Source organism: Hemiscyllium ocellatum, chromosome 14 (assembly GCF_020745735.1).
Source record: "Hemiscyllium ocellatum isolate sHemOce1 chromosome 14, sHemOce1.pat.X.cur, whole genome shotgun sequence".
Lineage (NCBI taxonomy): Eukaryota > Metazoa > Chordata > Chondrichthyes > Orectolobiformes > Hemiscylliidae > Hemiscyllium > Hemiscyllium ocellatum.
This window is the reverse complement of record NC_083414.1, coordinates 12024783-12048014: the sequence shown is the minus strand read 5'-3', so window position 1 is coordinate 12048014 and position 23232 is coordinate 12024783. Positions and strand designations below refer to the sequence as shown.

At 44.3% G+C, this 23232-nt stretch overlaps 1 protein-coding gene across 2 annotated transcripts in view; it reads right to left on the bottom strand.

Annotated features, from left to right (window-relative positions):
• The window catches only part of sema3bl (sema domain, immunoglobulin domain (Ig), short basic domain, secreted, (semaphorin) 3bl), a 189683-nt gene that overhangs the window by 52709 nt on the left and 113742 nt on the right, over positions 1 to 23232 (bottom strand). For both annotated transcript variants that reach the window (XM_060835364.1, XM_060835363.1), the window contains exons 4-5: positions 21461 to 21580; positions 140 to 230 (exon numbers count right to left, since the gene is read on the bottom strand). In XM_060835364.1, coding sequence (XP_060691347.1) covers positions 140 to 230; positions 21461 to 21580 — 211 coding nt within the window. The remainder of the gene's footprint in view (positions 1 to 139; positions 231 to 21460; positions 21581 to 23232) is intronic.

Here is a 23232-nt window from a genome sequence, read left to right as displayed (position 1 = left end):
ACAATAACAATGATTTATGGTAATCAGTCGATCTTATAGCATGGCTCATTTAAATCTGCCAGACATGATGTACATTCATACTCTCTCAATATCAGGATCTTGTTAAAGTTGTTTACTTTGAAAATTGAAAATTGCTTACCAATGAAAGTGCTCGCAAAAGGTCGGTTTGGGTCATGTGGACATTTGCCACGGCCATTTTGTATGCTGTTCACCTCCATCCTGAAAGCATGCTTGAACGAAAACACAAACAGTGAGTGCGATAATTTCTAGCCTGGTTAATGGTGCCAAGCAGCTGCAGAATAATAATTCACAGCAAGTATAAACGTTTGTTCATTCCCCTGGCCTTCACTGTGGGCTTAACCGTCCCTGAAGTTTACGTTGAACATGCCGGTGTTAGTATCAAGGTTAGGGTTGGTTATTTTGGATGGCTGGTTTGCGACGCATAGTGAAGCCAACAGCATGGGTTCAATTCCTACACCAGCTGAGGCTACCATGCAGAATTCTCATCAATGTCTCCCCTCACCTGTGGTGTGGTGACCCTCAGGTTAAACCACCACCAGTCGTCTCTCTCTAATGAGAGAGCAGCCCTATGGTTCAGGAGGACTATGGTGACTTTTAGAATCAGTGCAGTGTCATGATTCACAGTAAGGCTGTGGTGGAAGAACTGAATCCTAGTTTTATACAAGCGAAGTATTGAAGGAAATCTAAAACAAACACACTTTTTACCTCTAACCCTGCTGTGTTTGCTGTTTGAATACAAGGTAAAACTGGGATTCAAAGGTAGAGATTGCTGGTGAAACTCAGCAGTTCCTGGCAGCCTCTGTGGAGGGAAAGCAGAGTTAATACTTCAAGTACAGTCTGACTTTACAGAACTGAAAAATGTTGGAAAATCATTAACTCTGCTTGTCCTCCAGAGATGCTGCCAGGTCTGCTGAGTTTCACCAGCAATCTCTAACTTTGAATCCCAGGTTTAAATTCCATTCAAGCAGCAGATAAAATAGGGTTAGAAGTAAAAGGTAATGTTCAGTAAAGCTGCATATCTGACTAAGATCTCTGAACAAGCAATGGGATATGGGTGTTTAAACATTGGACTCTAGTTGGCTAAACTCATCGGAGTTAGTTCTTCAGAGGGAAGATCACACCCTGGGTCTAGACATGTCCGAGGGGTAAAATAGCGTTCAGTCTGACTCCACCCTTCCCCTTGTATTTGAACTTATTGTTCCCTTCTGTAGGTCACTCAAAGTTAACAGTTATATGGGGAGTACAATACACAAGGTCCTCGCCAGTAGATGCAATCATGACAAAAACATTCATGTCAACTCGAGACAAATTCTCATCAGGTTTATAGCCTGCGAGCTTTATGGTATGATAAAGCAGAGTCAGCAGGTCCAGGTTACAGACAGCATTACTATATCTCCCCTCTTCAGGTGCCAGCACTAAAGGTTTCCTGTCTGAAATCCCTGCAGTCAGGTATCCAGATTGCAAAACTGTACTTTGGACAACTGTACCAGAATCTAATAGACTGTCCACACTCTTTTCTGAGGAGTTACATCTTAACTCCCAGCAGATTATCTCCACCTGCTCTGTGACTCTGTAGCTCTTTCTAAAACGCTACAAAGGTTACCCCTCTCCCATCATGGACATCCCTGACACAGTCTGAGTTGTCAATCTATGACCTTAAAAAGACATCTGATAGGAAATGCTAGTGCAACAGTGACAGCTTGTATTTATGCAGCACCCTTGAGGAGGAAGATGACTCCCAAGGTGTTTCACCGGAGATTAACATTGTATCAAGGATTGACTGGTAAAAGGATATGTCTTGAGATGTCTCTTAAATGTGGAATGCAGATGTAAAGAGGGGGGAGCATATGCTTTGGGAGCAGGAGTAGGCCATTTAGCCCTTTGCGTCAGTTCCACCATTCAATAAGATTATGTGTGATCTGTTTGTGGTCTCCATTCCAGTTTCTATCTGTCTCACATAACCTGTCTCCCTTCCTCATCAAAATCTAAATGAGCTTTAAATAAATTCAATGATCCAATGTCTACCACTTTTTGAAAACAGAATGTTCACCTGTGAGAAAAAAAAATTCCCCTCATCTCAATCTGAAACTGTGTTCCCTAATTCCAGTCTCAGCCACAAGAGGACACATCCTCCCTTGTATCTAACCTGTCGAAATCCGTCAGGACCTCATATATTTCAATAAGATCAGCTCCCAGTTTTCTGAACTCCAATGAGTCCATTCCCCAGCCTGTTGAATCTTCCTCCATTATCCCAGGAGTGAATTGAGCGAACTGTTTCCCCTGAACGACATCTTCATTTCAAAGAAGGAGACCAAAATCGTAAGCACGTAGCAGAGGTGGTCTCTATGTACAACTGTAGCAAAGAGTTCCTGCTTTTCATAGAATCCGTACAGTGTGGGAGCAGGCCATTCGGCCCATTGATCCCATATCATCCCTCCCAGACCCAGGCTCCTACTCTATTCCTGCATTTCCCATGACTAATCCACCTAGCCTACACATCTTTGAACTGTGGGAGGAAACCAGAGCACTCAAAGAAAACCCCACAGACACAGGGAGAATGTGCAAACTCCAAACAGACAGTTACCCAAGGCTGGAATTGAACCTGGGGCCCTAACATCATAAGGCAGCAATGAGCCACCATCTCCCCACAACATGACCCAACATTTCATTCGACTTCCTTGTCACTTGCTGAACATGAATACTAACATTTTATGATTCACGTACCAGGACCCCTAGATCTGATTGCTGTTTCCAAGTTCTGCAATCCCTCTCCATTTAAACAGACTACTAGTTGTCTGGTCTTTTTGCAAAGTTTCACATTATATTCTATTGGCCATTTCTTCGACCGCGCACTTAACCGATCCATATCCTTTGTAGATTTATCTCCTCTTAAAAGCTTATTTTCCTATTAATCTTAGTGTCATTGGCAAATTGAATTACACATCCAGAAGAGATTTCCAGAATTTAGCAGTAATATCCTGCACGTTTCCCATCTGAATGCACCTCGTTCCTGTGAAATGTGTGCACATTGTTGGTAAAGTCAACTTGCCTGTACCTTTTCACAGTGTTTAAATGCTTCGAGAGAAGCAATCACTGCAAGGTTAGCCTTAGATGCCCATCTCTCATTTCCCTTACAACTGAGGGACTTGCTATAGCCATTTCCAAGAGCAATTACAAGTCAACCACATTGCTGTGGATCTGGAGTTACATGGGTAAAGATGGCAGATTTCCTTCCCTGAAGGGCATTAGTGAACCAAATAGCTTTTTGTGCTAATGATTAAGGTTATCTCTTCATTCTAAACAGTCCAGATCTATTAACTCATTGTAAATCCTGCCAACTACCATGGCAGGATTTGAACCCATGCCCTCCAACAACATTATCATTGTACTACCATGTTTTTGTTGGCTCAGAGTACGCACAAGGTGAGAGAAGAGCTACTACTGGTGCCATTACACACTGAAGATCAGCTCTTCCACAAGCATGCTATAACTGGGAAAAAGCCAATGGTTCAGCCAGCATCTGGACCTGTGATGTGTACCTCCATACACACAGCTCTGCTTTCAGTCTCGCTGGCTGACTGTGGTAAAGATATTTCTCACCACCCAAGGGAGAAACTGTAACCTTCTCCAGATATAAACCGCTGGCCTCTCGACAATGTTCCCCTTTTGCCTTTTCACCTCTATTAGATTTCAAAAGCTGGAACTAGACAAAGGGCTCGCAAGAGGGTAGCACATGTCCTGCTACTGATTAATCCAGCCTGCCTATGATCTGAGTGATTCCAATGTTTTGAGATCTGGTTCAGCCAAGCCAAACAGAAACAATTCTTTGTGGATGTCTTGAATGAATTATTATCACTGTGCGACTATTTGTTTTCATCATGCAAGTGTAGGAATCACTGAAAGTGAAGAATACTAATATCTCTCTGTTGTATATAGTGTTTAAGCCCCAAGATGCTCAGAGTATCAGGACCAGGTTTCTGCAGAAATTCTCTGCACTTGCCAGAAATAGTTTATCAAGGAGTATAATTTCTGCTGGCTGCTATGTTAGCGTGACACAGGAACCATGTAGGAAGGTTTCCGACATTCTGACAACACTTTCATTTTTCTAAGAATAAGGGAGGCGAAAAACTTGGCCAAGACAATTGAAGGTCCAACAACATTCAAGAAGCTCAATATCATTGAGGACAAAGCAGCCCACTTCACTATCACCTTACCCGCTATACTCACTGTCATTGCCTCTGATCTGCAGAGGCAGCTATGTGGATCATCGACATGATGCACTGCAGTAACATGCCAGGTGACCATATGCCAAACCCCTGACCTCCATTATCCGAAAGGACAAGGCCAGCAGATACCCAGGAACAACATGAGCTGCGGGTTCCCCATCAAACTGCACACCTTCCTGACTTGGAAATACATTGCCTTTCGTTCACCAAAATTCTGGAACCCCTTCCCTCACAGCACTGTGAATGTACCAGCTCCTCACGGGCTGCAGCCTTCTAAGCAGGGATTCACCATGAGCAGTAGTTTCCTTTACATTTGGGGAAATGAAGTGTAGACGGAGTGACCACTTCACAGAACACCTATGTTCTCTCCTCAAAAGAGTCCCTGAGCTTCCTGTTGCCTGCCACTTCAACACCCCAGCCTGTTCCCTGGCCAACATCTCTGCCTTAGGCCTCCTGCAGTGCTCCAGAAAAGCTCAGTGCAAGCTGGAAAAACAGCATCTCATTTTCCACTTGGGAACCCTGCAGCCTTCTAGACTCAGTATACTCCAGGCCTTGTCATCACATAGTCTGTCATTAAAAACACAACCCATTGCTAGCCACTGACAGTTCCCATTAACAGCTATTCATCCTCCCAGGCTGATTATTATCCACGCGTTTGTCTATCCAACTGTTCTTTTCTCTCTTTGGGCTCTATCATTTGCTCAGTACCCCTCCCACCGCTCCATCTTCTGCACATGAACTGACATTTTCCTAGCTACCATCAGTTCTGAGGAAGGGTCACTCGATCTGAAACGTTAACTCTGATTTCTCTCCACAACCTCTGTTTTTGTGCCTCACCACTAGCATCCCGTTTTATTCATTCATGGGATTTGTGGGAATCACTGGCTATGCCAATTTTCATTGCCCATCCTTCCTTGCCTTAGCTTTCAATTAAGGGGAGGTAGGTATAGGACAGATGTTAGGGGTAGATTCTTTACTCAGCAAGTCATGAGTTCATGGAATGCCCTGCCAGTAGTAGTGATGGACTCTCCCTCTTTATGGGCATTTAAAGGGGCATTGGATAAACATATGGAGGATAGTGGGCTAGTGTAGGTTAGGTGGGCTTGGATCGGCGCAACATCGAGGGCCAAAGGGCCTGTACTGCGCTATATTTTTCTATGTTCTATGTTCTAATCACTTTGCTATGGGTCTGGAGTCACATTTGGGCCAGATTAGATATAAATAGCAGATTGGTGAAAGTGAGTACTGCAGATGCTGGAGGTTAGAGTCAAGAGTGTGGTGCTGGAAAAGCACAGCAGGTCAGGCATCATCTGAGGAGCAGTAGCAGACTACCTTCCCTAAAGGGTAGTGATAAACCAGATGGGATTTAGGTAACAATAATAGTTACATGGTCACTTTTAGGAATTTTATTGAATTCAGATTTTGCCATGGAATTTGAACCCAGTGGCCCCAGAGGATTAGTCTGGGGCCACCGAATTACTGGTTTAGCAACATAAGCCCCATGCTCCTGTGAAAGAATAAAGAGAAACTTCCCTCTACAAACGCAAGGTCACAAAGTGAAAGTGATGAGACACAATCTCCTGGCCCAAATATTTACATTTTCATATCTTGATTTTCTAAGTGATTAGCACTAGAAAGCAAAATGACATTGGAATGAAAAACAGAAAGAAACAAAGGAAGAAGCGGTTCCACACCATTACTTTTAAAAATTCACTCATGGGATGCATGGTTGCCTGGCCAACATTGATTGCCCGTCCCTAGTTGCCCTTGAGAAGGTGGGGGGGTGAGCTGCCTTCTTGAACTGCTGCAGTCCATGTGCTGAAGGTAGACCTGCAATACCGTTAGGGAGAGAGTTCCAGGTTTTGACCCAATAACAGTGAATCAACAGCAATGTATTTCCAAGTCAGAATGGTGAGTGGCTTGGAAGGGGACTTGCAAGCATTGGTATTCCCATATATCTATTGCCCTTGTCCTTCTGGATGGAAGTGGTCATGGGTTTGGAGGGTGCTGTCCAATGCGCTTTGCTGAATTTGTTCAGTGTATCTTGTAGCTAGTAGACACTGCTGCTACTGAGAGCTGGTGATGGAAGTGGACTATTACCCATCTCTCTCAGAATTTCCCAAGTTCTTCACACAAATTAAAGGATGGTATGGCAGTTTATATTCTGCAAAATAGCATAGCACAAACACTCTGCAGTCCTCACTTTCTCCTGGTACAAACAATGGTCAAGATGGGTGGCCGATTATATTTTGGTGTTGCTGGAGAGTGTATATTTGACTGAGTATCCAGAGAAATCCCTGTTCATCTTCTGACAGTATGGTGGGGTCCACAAATGTGGCACTAAGACGCTATGGCAGGCAGTCTAAATGGCTGTTTAGATGACAGCGAGACCAACAGTGTAGCACCCCTCAGCACTGTGCTACACTGCCAGCCTAGGTTCAAATTGCAGGATCCAGCTTTCAGACACAGGCCACTGGGTGGCAACGGGACAGCAATGTTATTAAAAGGTGGACTCACCCTCTCTATCTTCATCATCACTGTAAGTTTTCGATGGACAACAAAGTATAAATCGGGCATAATTATAACCTTATGCAAATCAGGGTTCTGTGGTGAAGGTAGGGCACAAAGTGATTCAATTGGACAATTGAACGGATGGGGTGAATCAAATTGTTTTGATAGATGAGATAGAGAAGAGCAATGGGCCGCAACAAGAATGTGACATGGCGTCTACCTGGTGCAGAAACAGTAGGTATGTTCTTCAAGGCTCCACTGAGTCAATGTGGACTGGCTCCACCGTAATCCTTGTCGTGTGACTCCCTACCACCACCCCCCAACCCCACACGTCTGTTGGGATTGGTTTGAGTTGATGTATAACTTGTTTATTATGCAGAGGTAGTTCTAAACACAAACCATTTATTCATATGATTTCAAACATCTTCGAACTTTACAGAAACAAAATCAGAAATTGCTGGGAAAACTCAGCAGGTCTGGTACCGCCTGTGGCGAGAGAAATGTTTCGGGTCCAGTGACCTTTCCTCAGAACTGGGTCCAGCATCAGTGCCTTCACTCTATTTGTAGTCATGACCTGAGGGTCAGATAGTTCAGTTGGCTGGAGGATGGTTAGTGATACAGAGTGTTGCCAACACTATGCTGGTTGAGATTACCACAAAGGTGCTACCTTGTCAACCTTACCCCGTGCCTGAGGTTTGGTGACCATCAGGTTAACCCACCATCAGTCATCTTCCTCCAATGAAAGAGCATCCCTACATTATGGCTATGGCAGCTTTAGTCAAAGCTAGGAGAAGCATGTCTAGTCTCTCTTGAGAATTTTGCCTCTGAGAGGCAGGAGTCAGTCACTTGACTCAGCTGCTCTCTCCACACACTAAAGGAGTCAAGCACCAGACAAGGATCGGTGATTAATCAAATACTGCACTGATTGTAGCTCTCACCCTGGTCTGAATGCCCTGCTTAATGGTCATTAGGTATGAACAGGACAGTGAGTATTAGACGTTGTCTACACTGACTTCAGTAAAAACTTTGACAAGGTTCCACGTGGTAGACTAGTTAGTGAAGTTACATCACATGGGTTCAGGAACAGCTTGCCAACTGGATACAAAACTGGTTTGACGGTAGGAAGCAGAGGGTAGTGGTGGAAAGGAGGAGACAGAGGGTGGTGGTGGAGGGTAGAAGACAGAGGGTGGTGATGGAGGGTAGGAGACAGAGGGTGGTGGTGGAGGGTAGAAGACAGAGGGTGGTGATGGAGGGTAGGAGACAGAGGGTGGTGATGGAGGGTAGGAGACAGAGGGTGGTGGTGGAGGGTAGAAGACAGAGGGTGGTGATGGAGGGTAGGAGACAGAGGGTGGTGATGGAGGGTAGAAGACAGAGTGTGGTGGTGGAGGGTAGAAGACAGAGTGTGGTGATGGAGGGTAGGAGACAGAGGGTGGTGATGGAGGGTAGGAGACAGAGGGTGGTGATGGAGGGTAGGAGACAGAGTGTGGTGGTGGAGGGTAGAAGACAGAGGGTGGTGATGGAGGGTTGGAGACAGAGGGTGGTGATGGAAGGTAGGAGACAGAGGGTGGTGTTTGAGGGTTGGAGACAGAGGTGGTGATGGAGGGTAGGGGACAGAGTGTGGTGGTGGAGGGTAGGAGACAGAGGGTGGTGATGGAGGGTTGGAGATAGAGGGTGGTGATGGAGGGTAGAAGACAGAGGGTGATGATGGAGGGTTGGAGACAGAGAGTGGTGATGGAGGGTAGGAGACAGAGGGTGATGATGGAGGGTTGGAGACAGAGGGTGGTGATGGAGGGTAGGAGACAGTGAGTGGTGATGGAGTGTAGGAGACAGAGGGTGATGATGGAGGGTTGTTGTTTTTGGACTGGGGGCCTGTGACCAGTGATGTTCGACAGGGATTGATGTTGTGTCCACTGCTATTTGTCATTTATATAAACAATATGGATGAGAATTTAAGAGGCATCATTAGTAAGTTTGCGGATGACACCAAGATTGGTGCTACAGTGATGCTGAAGAAGGTTATTTAAGATCACAAAGAGACCTTGATCAACTGGGCCAATGGGTTGAGGGATGACAGATAAAGTTTACTTACTTTTTGGTGAGATGAACAAAGGCAAAGCTTATACAGCCAACGGTAGGGCCCTTGGTAGTGTTGTCAAACAGAGAGACTTAGGGGTTCAGGTACATAGTTGTTTGAAAGCTGTGTTACTTGCAGACAGGGTGGTTAAGAAGGCATTTAACGTGCTTGCCTCCATTGCTCAGACCATTGAGTTACAGGGGTTGGGATGTCAGAATGTTGATGAAGTCACTATTGGAGGACAGTGTCCACTTCTGATCACCCTGCTATCGGAATGATATGATTAAATTAGAGAGGGTTCCGAAAGATTTATCAGGATGTTGCAGCGATTGGAGTGCTTGACTTATTCTGCTCGACGTTTTTCACTAGAGCGTAGGAGTTTGAGGGGTGGCCTTATAGAGGTTTATAAAATCACGAGGAGCACAGATAAGATGAACAACAAAGGTCTTTTATCTATGATAGGGGAGTTCAAAACTAGAGGGCATGTTTTTTAAGTGAGAGATGAAAGATTTAAAAGGGACTGGAGGGGCAATTTTTTCCAGAGTGTGGCTCGTGTGTGGATTGAACTGCCAGAGGAAGTGGTAGATGTAAGTAGAGTTACGACATTTAAAAGACATTTGGATAGGTACATAAATGGGCAAAGGTTTAGAGGGATATAGGCCAAATGCAGGCAAATGGGAGGAGTTTAGTTTGGGAAACGTAATTGACATGGATGAGTTGGACCATAAGATCTGCTTCCATGCTGTAGGACTCTATGACTCTCTCATTCACTTTGTGGAGTTGGTGTTAAGTGCTCCACCTTCCTACTCAGGGACTGCCAACTAAGCAAAGCCAATACTTTTGCTGAGTCCTTTCCAAGTGTGGTGCTCTTCCAGCTGTGTCCAGATGTTTCCAAATTGATTGACTGATCAATGGAGAATGGACAAACATTGATGATCTCATGAACGGCATACAAATATTATACTAATGACGTTACTCACAATAAAATTAAAAAGCCTAATACACACACTCATCATGTCATTATCCATTTACGATCATTAAATGGATCATTAATTATCAGTTGTTTAAAAATGATTCCATTATAGGAGTTCCTACGAGGTGCTCTAACTGTTTTTAACATCTCCTACAATAGACAAAGTACAGTTGCAGGCTTCATGCCCTCAGGGATAACAGCTGCTGTTCTCAATTTCAAACTCCCAAACCTTTGCGTATTGATTGTAAAGAAGGGCTATTTCCTCAAACAGTCCATTGAATAGCTGATTGATAGATGGAGAGCAGTCACTCTCTGACAATGTTTTGTGTTCAATGAATCAAGACCTCTTTCCTGTGTGAGACAAGCTAATTGAGTTATTAATCATTTTAAGGGCTGCATGTAAATCCAAGCCTCTACAGGGCTCTTCATCTAAACCAAAGTTGTATTCCACGTTTTGAATCCAATTTCTCCATGTCCTTGTGATTTGTTTGTCTCTCCAGCTAGTCTTCAGCTGAGCTATGCAGGGTATGAACAAACGCTTGGCACTGGCATTGACTCATGGCATAACATCTTCAGCTGCTTCATCAATGACCTTCTTTCCATTGTAAGGTCACAGTGCACATGTTCACCAATGATTGCACAGGGTCCAGCACCATTCGTGACTCAAACCTGATGCAGTCCATGTCCAAATGCAGCAAAATCTGAACAACATCCAGGCTTGAGCTGACAAATAGAAGGAAACAGGATTAGCGTGGTGCTGGAAAAGCACAGCTGGTCAGACAGCATCCGAGGAGCAGGAAAATCGACGTTTTGGACAAAAGACCTTGATCAAAAATCAGCTTTTGCCCGAAGCATTGATTTTCCTGCTCCTCGGATGCTGCCTGACCTGCTGTGCTTTTCCAGCACCACTCTAATCTTGACTCTAATCTCCAGCATCTGCAGTACCTACTTTCGCCAAATAGGAGGAACCAATCATGCCAGGCAAATGCCAGGCAATGAGCATCTCCAACAACAGAGAATCTAATCAATGCTCCTTGACATCCAATGGCATCATCATCACTGAATTCTTCACTATCAATATGCTGGACCAGAAACTGAACTGGACCACCAATGTAAATACTGTGGCTACAAGAGCAGGTCAGACAGGAATCCGAGAGTCATTGAGGCCTAGCTTCCAAAGCCTGTCCTCCCTCTACAAGGCACAAGTCAGGAGTGTGATGGAACACTCCTCGCTCAGCGCCAACAACATTCTAGAAGCTTCACACCACCCAGGACAAAGCAGTCCTCTCGATTGGCACCACATCCACAAGTATCCATTCCCTACATTACCAGTAGCAGCAGCATGTACAACAACAAGATGCACTGCAGTAACTTTGACAGTACCTTCCAAACCCTAGACCATGACTAACCAGAAGCACAAGGGAAGTAGATACATGGCAACACCTCCCCTCCCTCCCCCCAATAAGTTCCCCTCCAAGGCTGTCACCATCCTGCCTTGGAAATGTATCTGTGTTCCTTTGGTGTGGCTGGGTCAAAACCCTAGAACTCCAACCTAATGGCATTGTGGGTGTACCCATACCAAATAGACTCCGGGAGTTCAGGAAGGTAGCTCATCACCACCTTCTCAGCAACAACTATGGATTCGGCAATAAATGTTGGCCCAGCTGGTGATACCTCAACCCCGCTGCACGGTGGCACAGTGGTTAGCACTGCTGCCTCACAGCGCCTGAGACCCGGGTTCAATTCCCGACTCAGGCGACTGACTGTGTGGAGTTTGCACGTTCTCTCCATGTCTGCGTGGGTTTCCTCCGGGTGCTCCGGTTTCCTCCCACAGTCCAAAGATGTGCGGGTCAGGTGAATTGGCCATGCTAAATTGCCCGTAGTGTTAGGTACAGGGGTGAATGTAGGGGTATGGGTGGGTTGCGCTTCGGCGGGTCGGTGTGGACTTGTTGGGCTGTAGGGCCTGTTTCCACACTGTAAGTATCCTATGCATGATGAAAAAAAATAAAACACACTGACTGCTCTTTCTGGTGAATCCTAACCACCCCCACAGGGCTGATCCACAGCCTGTCCCTTACCCTCATTTATTCTCCTGAAACTATGTATTTAAGGTTTAGTATAACTCCTTCAACTTCCCTCTCCCTAGTGTTCTTAAGCTGGCAGGAAAGAGGAGTTAAGGCCTGGTCCAGATCAACCATGATCTTGTTGAGTGGCAGAACAGGCTTGAGGGGCTGAATGGCCTACGCCTGCTCACATGTCTTACAATCGTGGGTTCTTGATCTTCTCAGATCCCAGGAGAGTAACTCCAGCCTCTCAGAGATCCCCCTGTGATTATAGAACCAGGGAGATCTGAAAGGGAGGAGGATGGCGAGAAAGTGGATTCTTCCCTGATGTTGTGGCAACACTGTCACTGAGTGGCTCAATGATTTGACCCAAGCCGTCATGTAACAGACTTCCAACAGTGCATTTGGATTAAGTAAGCAAATTGGTTAACCCTCTGTCAGATGACTCCCCCTTTCCATTGAGTAGCCTAACGGAGGGATTGCATACGCAAAATCATATATAACAATCAGTTGCAACATTGCAAATAAAGATTAATGATAGAATTTCACAACATATACATTGATTTGCACTCTAGAAATTGCAAGTTGGCTGTTGTACAGGCGCCATACAGTCCAACAAGGTATTGCTGGCAACTGTTATAGAATAGTTAACTTGTTAATAGATGTACAGTGGAAATCAGCCAGCTTTTGGATGATTAAATCCTCATGAATGTAGTTTAGCAACATGATGTTATAGTCACAGAGGTCAGAAAGGGATTAACTAAACTCCAATGATTAACCAAACCGTCTGACAATCTCTCTGATTCATTAATTCAGACAGATTATAAACAGCAGGCATTATTTTCATCTCTCCATCAATGCTGTTCCTGGGGGCCTGTAGTTTGGTGTCTGCGCTGTCTCCTGCCGACTGTACATCAAAACCTTGTTCATAATGAAACAAGTAAAGCATCCATCAGTTATGCTTACAGATATTTTTATGATTAGAATTAGAGTAGATAGATATTTGATGACCAGCATGGACACAATGGGCTGAAGGGTCTCTTTCTGTGCTGTAAAAGCTCTGCTAGGTTTGATGTTGAATTGTCCATGGATCAGCATCAAGCAGGTGTGGTACATGGACCAATCCATGGTTGAATGCTAAAGATCTAATGCTTGGCAAAATGGGTTCATGTCCCATCACTGGCCCTCCAATGAGATGCTGAGGGAAGGCTGCATTGTTGGAGGTGCCATATTTTGAGTGGGATATTAAGGTGAGACCCCAGCATAGCCTCAACCTCTCTGATCAACACTCTCTGAGTGGCTTGCAAGACCATTTTTGAGGTTAATTTAAGTGCCATTCATAAGTCTGGTTAGAGACAAAAAAAAAACTGCACATGCTGGAATCCAAAGTAGATAGGCAGAAGGCTGGAGGATAACACAGGACTGAAGAAGGGTTACACCTGAAATGTTGAAAGGGTTACACCTGAAAGGGGACATAAATTTAAGGTGAAGGGTGGAAGGTATAGGGGAGATGTCGGGGTGGGTTCTTTACCCAGAGAGTGGTGGGGGCATGGAATGCGCTGCCCGTGGGAGTGGTAGAGTCAGAATCATTGGCGATCTTTAAGCGGCAATTGGATAGGTACATGGATGGGTGCTTAATCTAGGATAGATGTTCGTCACAACATCGTGGGTCGAAGGGCCTGTTCTGTGCTGTATTGTTCTATGTTCTATGTTGACTTCTCCACCTCCTGATGCTGCCTGGCTTGCTGTGTTCTTCCAGCATCCTGCCTGTCCACTTTTAATTCATAAGTCTGGGATATAAAGAAATGGTGATCATGAAATGACCAACAATTGTTGTGAAGCTTCATCTGGTTCACCTCTGTTCTTCGGGGAAGGGAGTCGGTCATCTTTACCTGGTCTGGCCTACATATGGCTCCACACCCAGAGCAATGTGATTGATGTTTCCCATACCTCTCAAATGGCCCTGCAAGCCACTCAGAGAGTGTTGATCAGAGAGGTTGTGGCTATGCTGGGGTCTCACCTGAATATCCCATGCAAAAAGTGGCACCTCCAACAATGCAGCCTTCCCTCAGCATCTCATCGGAGGGCCAGTCCAGATTTAGACTGTAAGACTGTAAGTTATAGAACCATTGGGTCAGCTCCACCCTTCAGTGAGATCTGGGCTGATCTGATCATTTTCAGCTCCACTTTCCTGCCTTTTTCCCCCTTGGTTCTCTCCTTTATGATTAAAAATCTCAGCCTTGAACATACTTGATGAAACAGCTTCAACAAAAATCTACAATCTTCAAACGCAGAGGCAAGAGAGCTGCCTACTCAGCCGCAGTTGATATCCCGAAGTCAGCTGAGTTGGCCAGTGCTTCTCAAGCCCAATCACCTATTCTTGGAGAATACAGACTGAAACATCACGTTCCAAACTCAGCATTTCTTCAGCCACTGTGCACATGGTCAATACAGGATGGGAGGCAGGAGACTCACTCCCTATGAGACCTCTGTGCACTCTAAGTCTCTGCACACACAAAACATAAGCAAATTATCCAATACCTAGTCAGTCTGCATGTGCAGAGGATCTGACAGAAGCTGCACCCAATAAATATTGATTATTGATTCAGATGGAGCAAACTTAGACACTAAAAAGTTTCATTTCACACTCCTAATTCTGTTTAGATGTTTTTGTAGAGCTAATAAACGGTTTGAATCAAAGCTCAGTAAGAATTGGCTGCTGTTAAGGATATGAAGCAACTCCAGAAACGTGCCTTCCAGAGCAGGAAACATTTTAGCTGTCCAATTTAAGCAGCTGTACTCTGCAAACTGCAGCTTTGACATATATGAGGAGGTGATGGCCTAGTGGTAACAGTGCTGGGCTGTTAATCTAATATTCCAGAGACACGGTTCAAGTTCCACCATGACAGAATGGTAAAATTGCATTGCAGAATGCAATAAAAATTTGGAATTAAGAGTCTAATGATGACTATGAATCCACCGACCTGCCTTGCTAATACCCTTTAGTGAAGGAGTGTGGGGAGAACGACTAGAGGAATCTAGTCTACATGTGGCTCCAGCGATGTGGCTGGCTCTTAACTGCCCTCAGGGCAATTGGGAATCAACAATAAAACAGCAACTCCCTTCATCCTTTGAATGGAGTGCAAATATTTGACCTGGGAAGAGCACTGTGAACAAAAATAAAGACAGAGATCAGGAATTGTGGCAGCAATACTTGCTGGTAACTTGCTCTTCAGTGCCATGTGAACAGTGGTCATGGAGGGGAGGGGGTTTCTGGATATTTACCATATGCCAAGGTATGACATGACCATAGTTACATTGAATCATGAATGCACAATGTACAAATACAGATATTGCTGAGGTTTTCCACTGCACACCCATCAGGACAAATACAAGCATGACAAAGATTGAGTGATCACAATAATTTATACTACAGGGAAAAGGAGCTGCTGATTGGTTGGCAAGTCCACTCTAATTGGCCAAGTCCTCACTATGGAAAAAGCAAATAAACTTTCTGCATTCAAAGGCTTTTCTTAAAGTGTATTCATGCGATCTGAGTATCACTAGCTAGAACAACATTTACTGTTTATTCCTAATGGCCCAAAGGCTGTTCACAGTCAACCACATTGCTGTGGGTCAGGAGTCACATGGAGGCCAGACCAGGTAAGGAAGGCATTTTCCTTCCCTAAATATCATTAGTGAACCAGATAGTGTCTCCCAACAACAGACTCGTAATTCCAGATTTTCTTTTTCAATTGAAACCAAATTCCACCATCTGCCATAGTGGGATTTGAACCCTAGATTGTTACCAGGGTTTCTGGATTAATAGCCTAACAATGATACCTCTGGCCCATTAGCTCCTTGTGAGTCCTTGGAGTGCTGTCTGGAGTCTCCATCATTAGAGACATTTAATCGGAGACAAAGAAGCTTTTGCTTTCTCACAGAACCAAGGTTCATGTGGGGGAGGGGATGGGGGCAGGAAAGTTCATGCCATGACTGGGCTGATTAGCAAGGCAGGTTTGGTGGGTCACTTCCACTAATTTGTTGTATCTGGTGAGCTGTAAACTCCCCAGGGTCACGGTGATTTCAAAGATAAGGGAGAAAATCACACATGCTTTTTTATATCTTCTGATCAGAGATGTGACACATCTTGGGAAGCAAGTGAGACTTGAACCCAAGCTTCCTGGTTCAGAGGTATGGATACTACCACTGTGCCAAAAAATCTTTGAGATTATGCCCTTTGCTCTTTTTATTCAAAATCTGTCAATCTCAGCCGTGAATATACTTAATAGCCCAGAACCGGCAGCCCTCTACAGCAAAGAATTCCACTACCGTCTGAGAGAACAGATTCCTCTTCAACTCTCTCTGAAATGTGCAACTTTCTACTTTAAGATTATACCCTCTGGTTCCAGCCGCTCCTAAAATGGGAGACAACCTCTCCATATTCGGGATGTTTTAACAAAACTCTGGAACAGGCAGGACTTCAACCTGTGTCTTTGGGAAACTACTACCATGCAGCATGTTCTGCCCGCTCTGCATAAATCTTGAATAACCTGAATTGGAAGGGGACTAATATATTGGGAGGGAGATTTGCTAGAGCTGCTCGAGAGGATTTAAAACTAGCAAGGTGGGGGGATGGACTGGGATATCATCGCAATTACAGAAACATGGCTCAGGGATGGGCAGGACTGGCAGCTTAATGTTCCAGGGTACAAATGATACAGGAAGGATAGAAAGGGAGGCAAGAGAGGAAGGGGAGTGGTATTTTTGATAAGGGATAGCATTACAGCTGTGCTGAGGGAGGATATTCCCAGAAATACATCCAGGGAAGTTATTTGGGTGGAACTGAGAAATAAGAAAGGGATGATAACCTTATTGGGATTGTATTATAGACCCGCTAATAGTCAAAGGGAAATTGAGAAACAAACTCAGCTATCTGTAGGAATAATAGGGTGGTTACGGTAGAGGATTTTAACTTTCCAAACATCGACTGGGATTGCCATAGTGTTAAGGGTTTAGATGAAGAGGAATTTGTTAAGTGTTTACAAGACAATTTTCTGATTCAGTACGTGGATGTACCTATTAGAGAAGGTGCAAAACTTGACCTACTCTTGGGAAATAAGGCAGGGCAGGTGACTGAGGTGTCAGTGGGGCAGCACTTTGGGACCACTGACCATATTTCTGTTAGATTTAAAATAGTGATGGAAAAGGATAGACTGGATCTTAAAGTTGAAGTTCTAAATTGGAGGAAGGACAATTTTGACAGTATTAGGCAAGAACTTTCAAAAACTGATTGGGGCCTGGGGTGGGGGAGTCCAGAACTAGAGGGCACAGGTTTAGGGTGAGAGGAGAAAGATATAAAAGAGACCTAAGGGGCAACTTTTTCACTCAGAGGGTGGAAGGTGTATGGAATGAGCTGCCAGAGGTAGTGGTTAAGGCTAGTGCAATTGCAACATTTAAAAGACATTTGGATGGGTAAATGAATAGGAAGTGTTTGGAGGGATATGGGCCAGGTGCTGGCAGGTGGGACTAGATTGGGTTGGGACATCTGGTCAGCATGGACGGGTTGGACCGAAGGGTCTGTTTCTATGCTGTACATCTCTATGACTTTATGTGCTTTGTTTTCTCTTCGTCCTTTATTTATATCCAGAAGTGCTCTTATACACAACTGAATCCACATCACTAACGCACACGTGCTGTATTTCATCTGCTGCAGACAAAAAAACCCGCAGGTGCTGGAAACCAAGGTAGACAGGCAAGGGGCTGGATGAACACAGCAAGCCAGGCAGCATCAGGAGGTGGAAGCATCAATATTTAGGGTGTAACCTTCTTCAGGTCTTCATCTATTAGCCACTACTGGTACAATACCCATGTATTCGAACTGATTGATATACATGTAAATGCAGGTGGTGGAATTTCATTTTTAAACAAGATAATAGCTCTTTTGGGACACTGAAAGTAATATTGGCCAACTGAATGGCATGCTGGGAAAACTGGCCAACAGAACAGGTATGCAAACCAGTTACCTTGATTGATTGTATTGAACAAATGTTAATGAGACAGTGGAACTGAGATATTAAGCCAGGAAGCTTGCAGTATTCATTGCCGAATTGAATCAAGCCCAGAGTAACATGCAAGCCATTCACCCCAATTGACCATTGAACGCGTTGTTGATGAGACAATGCTACAGGTTTTGGGTGGAACACTATATCTGAGTTTCAGTTGAACTGTTTTTGAGACAGTTTGGCTCCTGGGGTTGGCTCAACCATTAGGGAAACTTGCAACATCCAATATTGCCTTTTGTCACACACTTCCTGCAATTCAAACTCAATTTAAATTATGCTACACAACCAGAAATTGCTGGAAAAGCTCAGCAGGTCTGACAGAATCTGTGAAGAGAAATCAAAGATAATGTTTCGGGTCCAGTGACCCTTCCTCAGCATCTGCAGTTCTTTTGCTTTTATTAAATTATGGTAATTACATTGTTATATCAAACTGCTGCTCAGCCCCTGGACTGGGAAATGGTGTGGAGAACCAGTTAATAGAAGCCACTCACATCAGAGAGGTTTCTCACATACTCTTGAGAACATCAGGACCAAGCAGCAGGAACTGAGGTCTTTCTGCTGAACTTAAATGGGGTTCTGTTCAGTGATCAGACCCTGCTAGAGCTTCAAATAAATGTAAATATCGTCTTGTATGTGTAAGAGATGTCTTTGTTTTTTCAGATTGAGTCAAACTCCAATGTTTGTTTGTTCCCTTGAAATGCTACTGCCCAGAACCGAACTGCATTTGTGACTGTGTATATACACTAAGATATTTTTTATGACTAAAGTATATTTTTGAAATAAAACATTCCTGGGAGCAGGAAGTAAGGCTTCAACTCCAGATTGACTGGCTAAAATTGGGGTAGTACGTACTTTCTAATATCTGGCACTCCCAAAGTGGATTTTAAACTAGTCTGTGGGCATAGACATTTAAGAACTGTAAGGTTACTCAGGATATTAGAGGGAAAGACTGCCGTTTTAGCATTGTATATGTATCTATCCTGTGTTTCAAAGATAATAAACCATGTTTCATGGTAAACCACGTCTCATTATTAATGTAAAATGAATCCTACTAAGTAAGCAAGTAGGTATTACCATACAAAAATGAATGCCCTTTAAAGGCAATGCAGAGCACCAATAGGTGAGGGAGATAGAGAGAGGGGGGGGTGGAGCTAAATCAAAATGGAGTTGGAAGGTGACCAGACCAAACCCCCTCAAAACATATCAAGGAGATAGCCTAGACCTTAACTTTTAGCTTATTTAAAGGCAAGTGTAAGGTGCTGCATTCCAGATGTGGCTTAATTGGTCAAACTACTAGGTTTTTAGCAAAGCATACTTTGTTCTTACAGCACAATTAAAACGCAAGCAACAAAAAGAGAAGAATTGGCATAACTTTAACTCTATTTAAATACTTAACAAAATAATATCTTATTTAACTACTACTCATCGCCTGTTCTGAAACAGATTTCCCTCACTTGCTAACTTCTCCAGATCAGAAGAAGGAACTGCCAGAATAAATCCAGCAACAGAGAGAAACCTCAAGCATTTGTAGCAGCAGCAGCAGCATAGAGAGATAGAGAGAGCTGTATCTAGCATCGTCAACTCCAAAGACCCCAGCTTCAACAACTGAACACAAAAATTAAAACCCTGGGTCCGTGTCAGCCTAACTCCACCTAATCATGCTTCTTTAGTCGATCAAAAAAACCTAAAGATAGTTTCTCTGCTTCTATGGAGTAGGTTTGCAACACAGGACAGAACAAATCATTCTTAAAGCATATAAGTCACACGAGGGAATATGTCCTTGATTGTAAATATATATCACTTCCAGCAGGTGTAAATGAACAATGTTCTGAGTTGTCCAGAATCTTAATTTGGTTGTGATGTCACTTATCTCCCCCCAAAGACAGCACGCATCAGCATTGCTAACAGAAAGAGATCCCTAAATCCCTCTTTCATTGCTCCACACTATAGCTTTGTATGACGTGGATCCACTGGATATCAACCTCCTTAACCACTAACCCCCTTTCCAACACAGGTGAATCAATCCTTAAAAGTGTTCAGTCCTTGACATCCTCATCATGGGGTGGCATGGCGTCTCAGTGATTAGCACTGCTACCTCAGAGTGCCAGGGACGTGGGTTCGATTCCAGCCTCAGGTAACTGTCCGTATGGAGTTTGTACATTCTCTCCCTGTCTGTGTGGGTTTACTCTCACAGTCCAAAGATGTGCAGGATAGGTGGATTGGCCGTGCTAAATTGCCCATAGTGTTCAGGGTTGTGTAGGTTAAGTGCATTAGTCAGGGGAAATGTAGAGTAACAGGGTAGGGTCTGGGTGGCTTACTCTTCGGAGGGTCAGGGTGGACTTGCTGGGCCGAATGGCCTGTTACCACGCTGTAGGGCATCTATGGTCATTTCTGAAGGAAGTTGTCCCTGCCATTTGTTTTACATATTCCTTTCACGATGAACATGCGTTATCTTCACACTGGTTCCTCAAGTCCCCTTTCTCTAGCTCATTCATTTTCTTCTACGTTGACATACAGCCACCTCGTTGATGGATTGTATCACTGTCATCTCTCCCTGAATTTATGTTGCTTCTGTAATCCACTCTTTCTGAAGCTGAAGTGACAGTCAGTCATCCCTGGGAACTGTTCCAACTTTTGATTATTTCTCTGCCCTCTGGTGAGATGTGAAGATCTTTCAATATAATTAAAGACTCTCCTGACAGACTGAAGCTAATCTCCTAATTTCTCTATTCTGAAGTGAGAGGGCAGGAGGGATATTAAATTGGAAAGGGTTCAGAATAGATTTACAAGGATGTTACTGGGACTGGAAAGTTTGATAGGCTGAGACCTTTTTTACTGGAGCGTAGGAGGTTGAGGGATGACCTTATAAAAATCATGAGGGGCATGGATAGGCTGAACAGCCAAGATCTTTTCCCAGGATATTGGAGTCCAAACTTAGAGGACATAGGTTTAAGGTGAGAGGGAAAAGATTTAAAAGAGAGTTGCGGGGTAGGTTTTAGCAAGTTTTGAAAAGATTTGTAGCTGAGGTTGGGGTTCTGTATGTACGTATGAGGTTCAGTGAGCAAACCTACATCCAGTGGTAGGTGCATGTACAATTACAGCATTTAAAAGATGTTTGAACAGCTATATGCATTAGAAAGGTTGAGAGGGATATAGGCCCAATACAGGTAAATAGGACGGGTTTAGTTCAGGAAACCTGGTCTGGGAAGAGCTGGACTGAGGGGTTTCTTTCAGTGCAGTATGTCTCCATGACAGCTGCTTCTTGTAAGTCAAAGAGCAGTTACGTACACTGCTGTACTACACTTGATGGTGAACAGAAAAACACAGCGTGGTGGAGAAACCTGTGTAAATGCTGGGCTCCCAGTAGTGGAGCAGGAGTTACCCCACTCCACCCTTCAGTTCCACTTTCTGCCGCAGAAGAAGGTTCCTGCCCTTTGAGGATGAGTGCCTGATTCGAACACCGCCTCAGTCCGTGGGACTTGGGCAGGTGAAGATCGGGCTCTTTAAAAAGCTGAGCAGCTCCTTACCTCTCCTCGGTGTCCCACGTAGATCAGGGCACAGATTGGCTGGAAGGCTCCTGTCCCACAGGCCAGCAGGTGGGTTCGGTTGTATGGGTGCAACACCCGCACATAGTTGGCACATTCGCTCTGGAACAGAAAGGAGGGCAGAATAAAGCACACAGACTCTGGGGAGTGGGGATGGGAGTGTGTGGGGTTGGAGAAACCAACCTCTGGGGACTGAGAATGCCGGGATAGAACCGCTGGCTCAAATGTGCATTCACTTACAGACACCGGTGAACTCTCCTCCCCTGCCTGTGCTTAAAGGCTGCTTTAAACACTCCCAGTGTGGGAATCTCAAACAGGCCATTCAGCCCAATTAGTCGCTACAGTACAGAAGGAGACCACTCAACCTATTGTGACTGCACTGTTAAAAATTAGGATCGATTTGGTTAACATCACGCTCAAATTATTTAACCACCTAATTTTCTTGTTAAACAATATGTCAGTTCTACAGATGAATATTGCAATGATGCCATTTATATAACATTTGTTAAAAACATCACAAAGCACTTGATGGAGGTGTTAACAAGTGAAGTTTAACTCCTCATAGAAAGCTATGAAGATAGCTGAGAGGTACATTTTACAGGATCAAAGCCAAAATTCACACAACACCAGGTTATAGTCCAACAGGTTTATTTGAAATGACAAGCTTTCAGAGCGCTGATGCTTCCCCTGACGAAGGGGCAGCGCTCCGAAAGCTTGTGATTTCAAATGAACCTTTTGGACAATAACCTGGTGCCATGTGACTTTTGACTGCGCCCACCCCAGTCCAACACCGGCACCTCCACATCATTACAGGACCGAGGATGAGAGAGACAGATGGACTGGCAGAGATGTTTAATGAGGGAATTCCAGTACTTAGGGTCTCAGTCCTAAAGGCATATCATTAACGGTGCAATGATTCAAATCAAGAACACACAAGGGCCAGAACTGGAGGAGTGCGGAGACCTTGGGAGAGTTGGAGGAGCTGATAGAGATTTTGAATGGGCGACTTGGAGAGGTGGAGTGCAGGCATGGAAATATTTGAAAATAGGCTGATGATTTTAAAATTCCACTCACTGGGATTCAATATGAGCACAGGATGACGAGAAAGCAGAACAATTATTTCAATCACCGACTCCTGAAGTACAAGCGTGTGAGTTAAGGATTTTAATTTAACAATTTCCTGGCTCTGGTATTCTGCCATTTGTGGAGGTGATGGCCTAGTGGTATTATTGCTAGAAGATTAATCCAGAAACTCCAGAAATATTCTGGGGGCCAGGGTTCAAATCCTGACATGGCAGATGGCGAAATAAAAATCTGGAATTAAGAATCTCATGATAAAATCATTGTTGATTGTCAGGAGAAAAATCAATCTGACCCACTAATGTCCTTGAGGGAAGGAAATTGCCATCCTGATGTGGTCTGGTCTATAGGTGACCCCAGGGTTGCAGTGATGTGGTTGGCTTTTAACTGCCTTCTGGGCAATTAGGAATGGACAATAAGTGCCATCAACATCCACATCCTGGAAATTAAAGAAAATCAAATTCCCACTGTTATGGGCAGTCTTGATGATTAATTGCACATTGGGGTCATTATCTTAAGTGGCTTTTCTGCCTGAAACATTGGGCATTAGTCTCTGGTCACTTCCTGATGCCCCCAGGCCTGATGGCTTTTCAGGTCAGACTGTGACAATATCAGAATGAGACACACCCCTTCTTCGTGTTCCTGTCCCAAGCCGGCTCCAGGGTTTGCTGGGG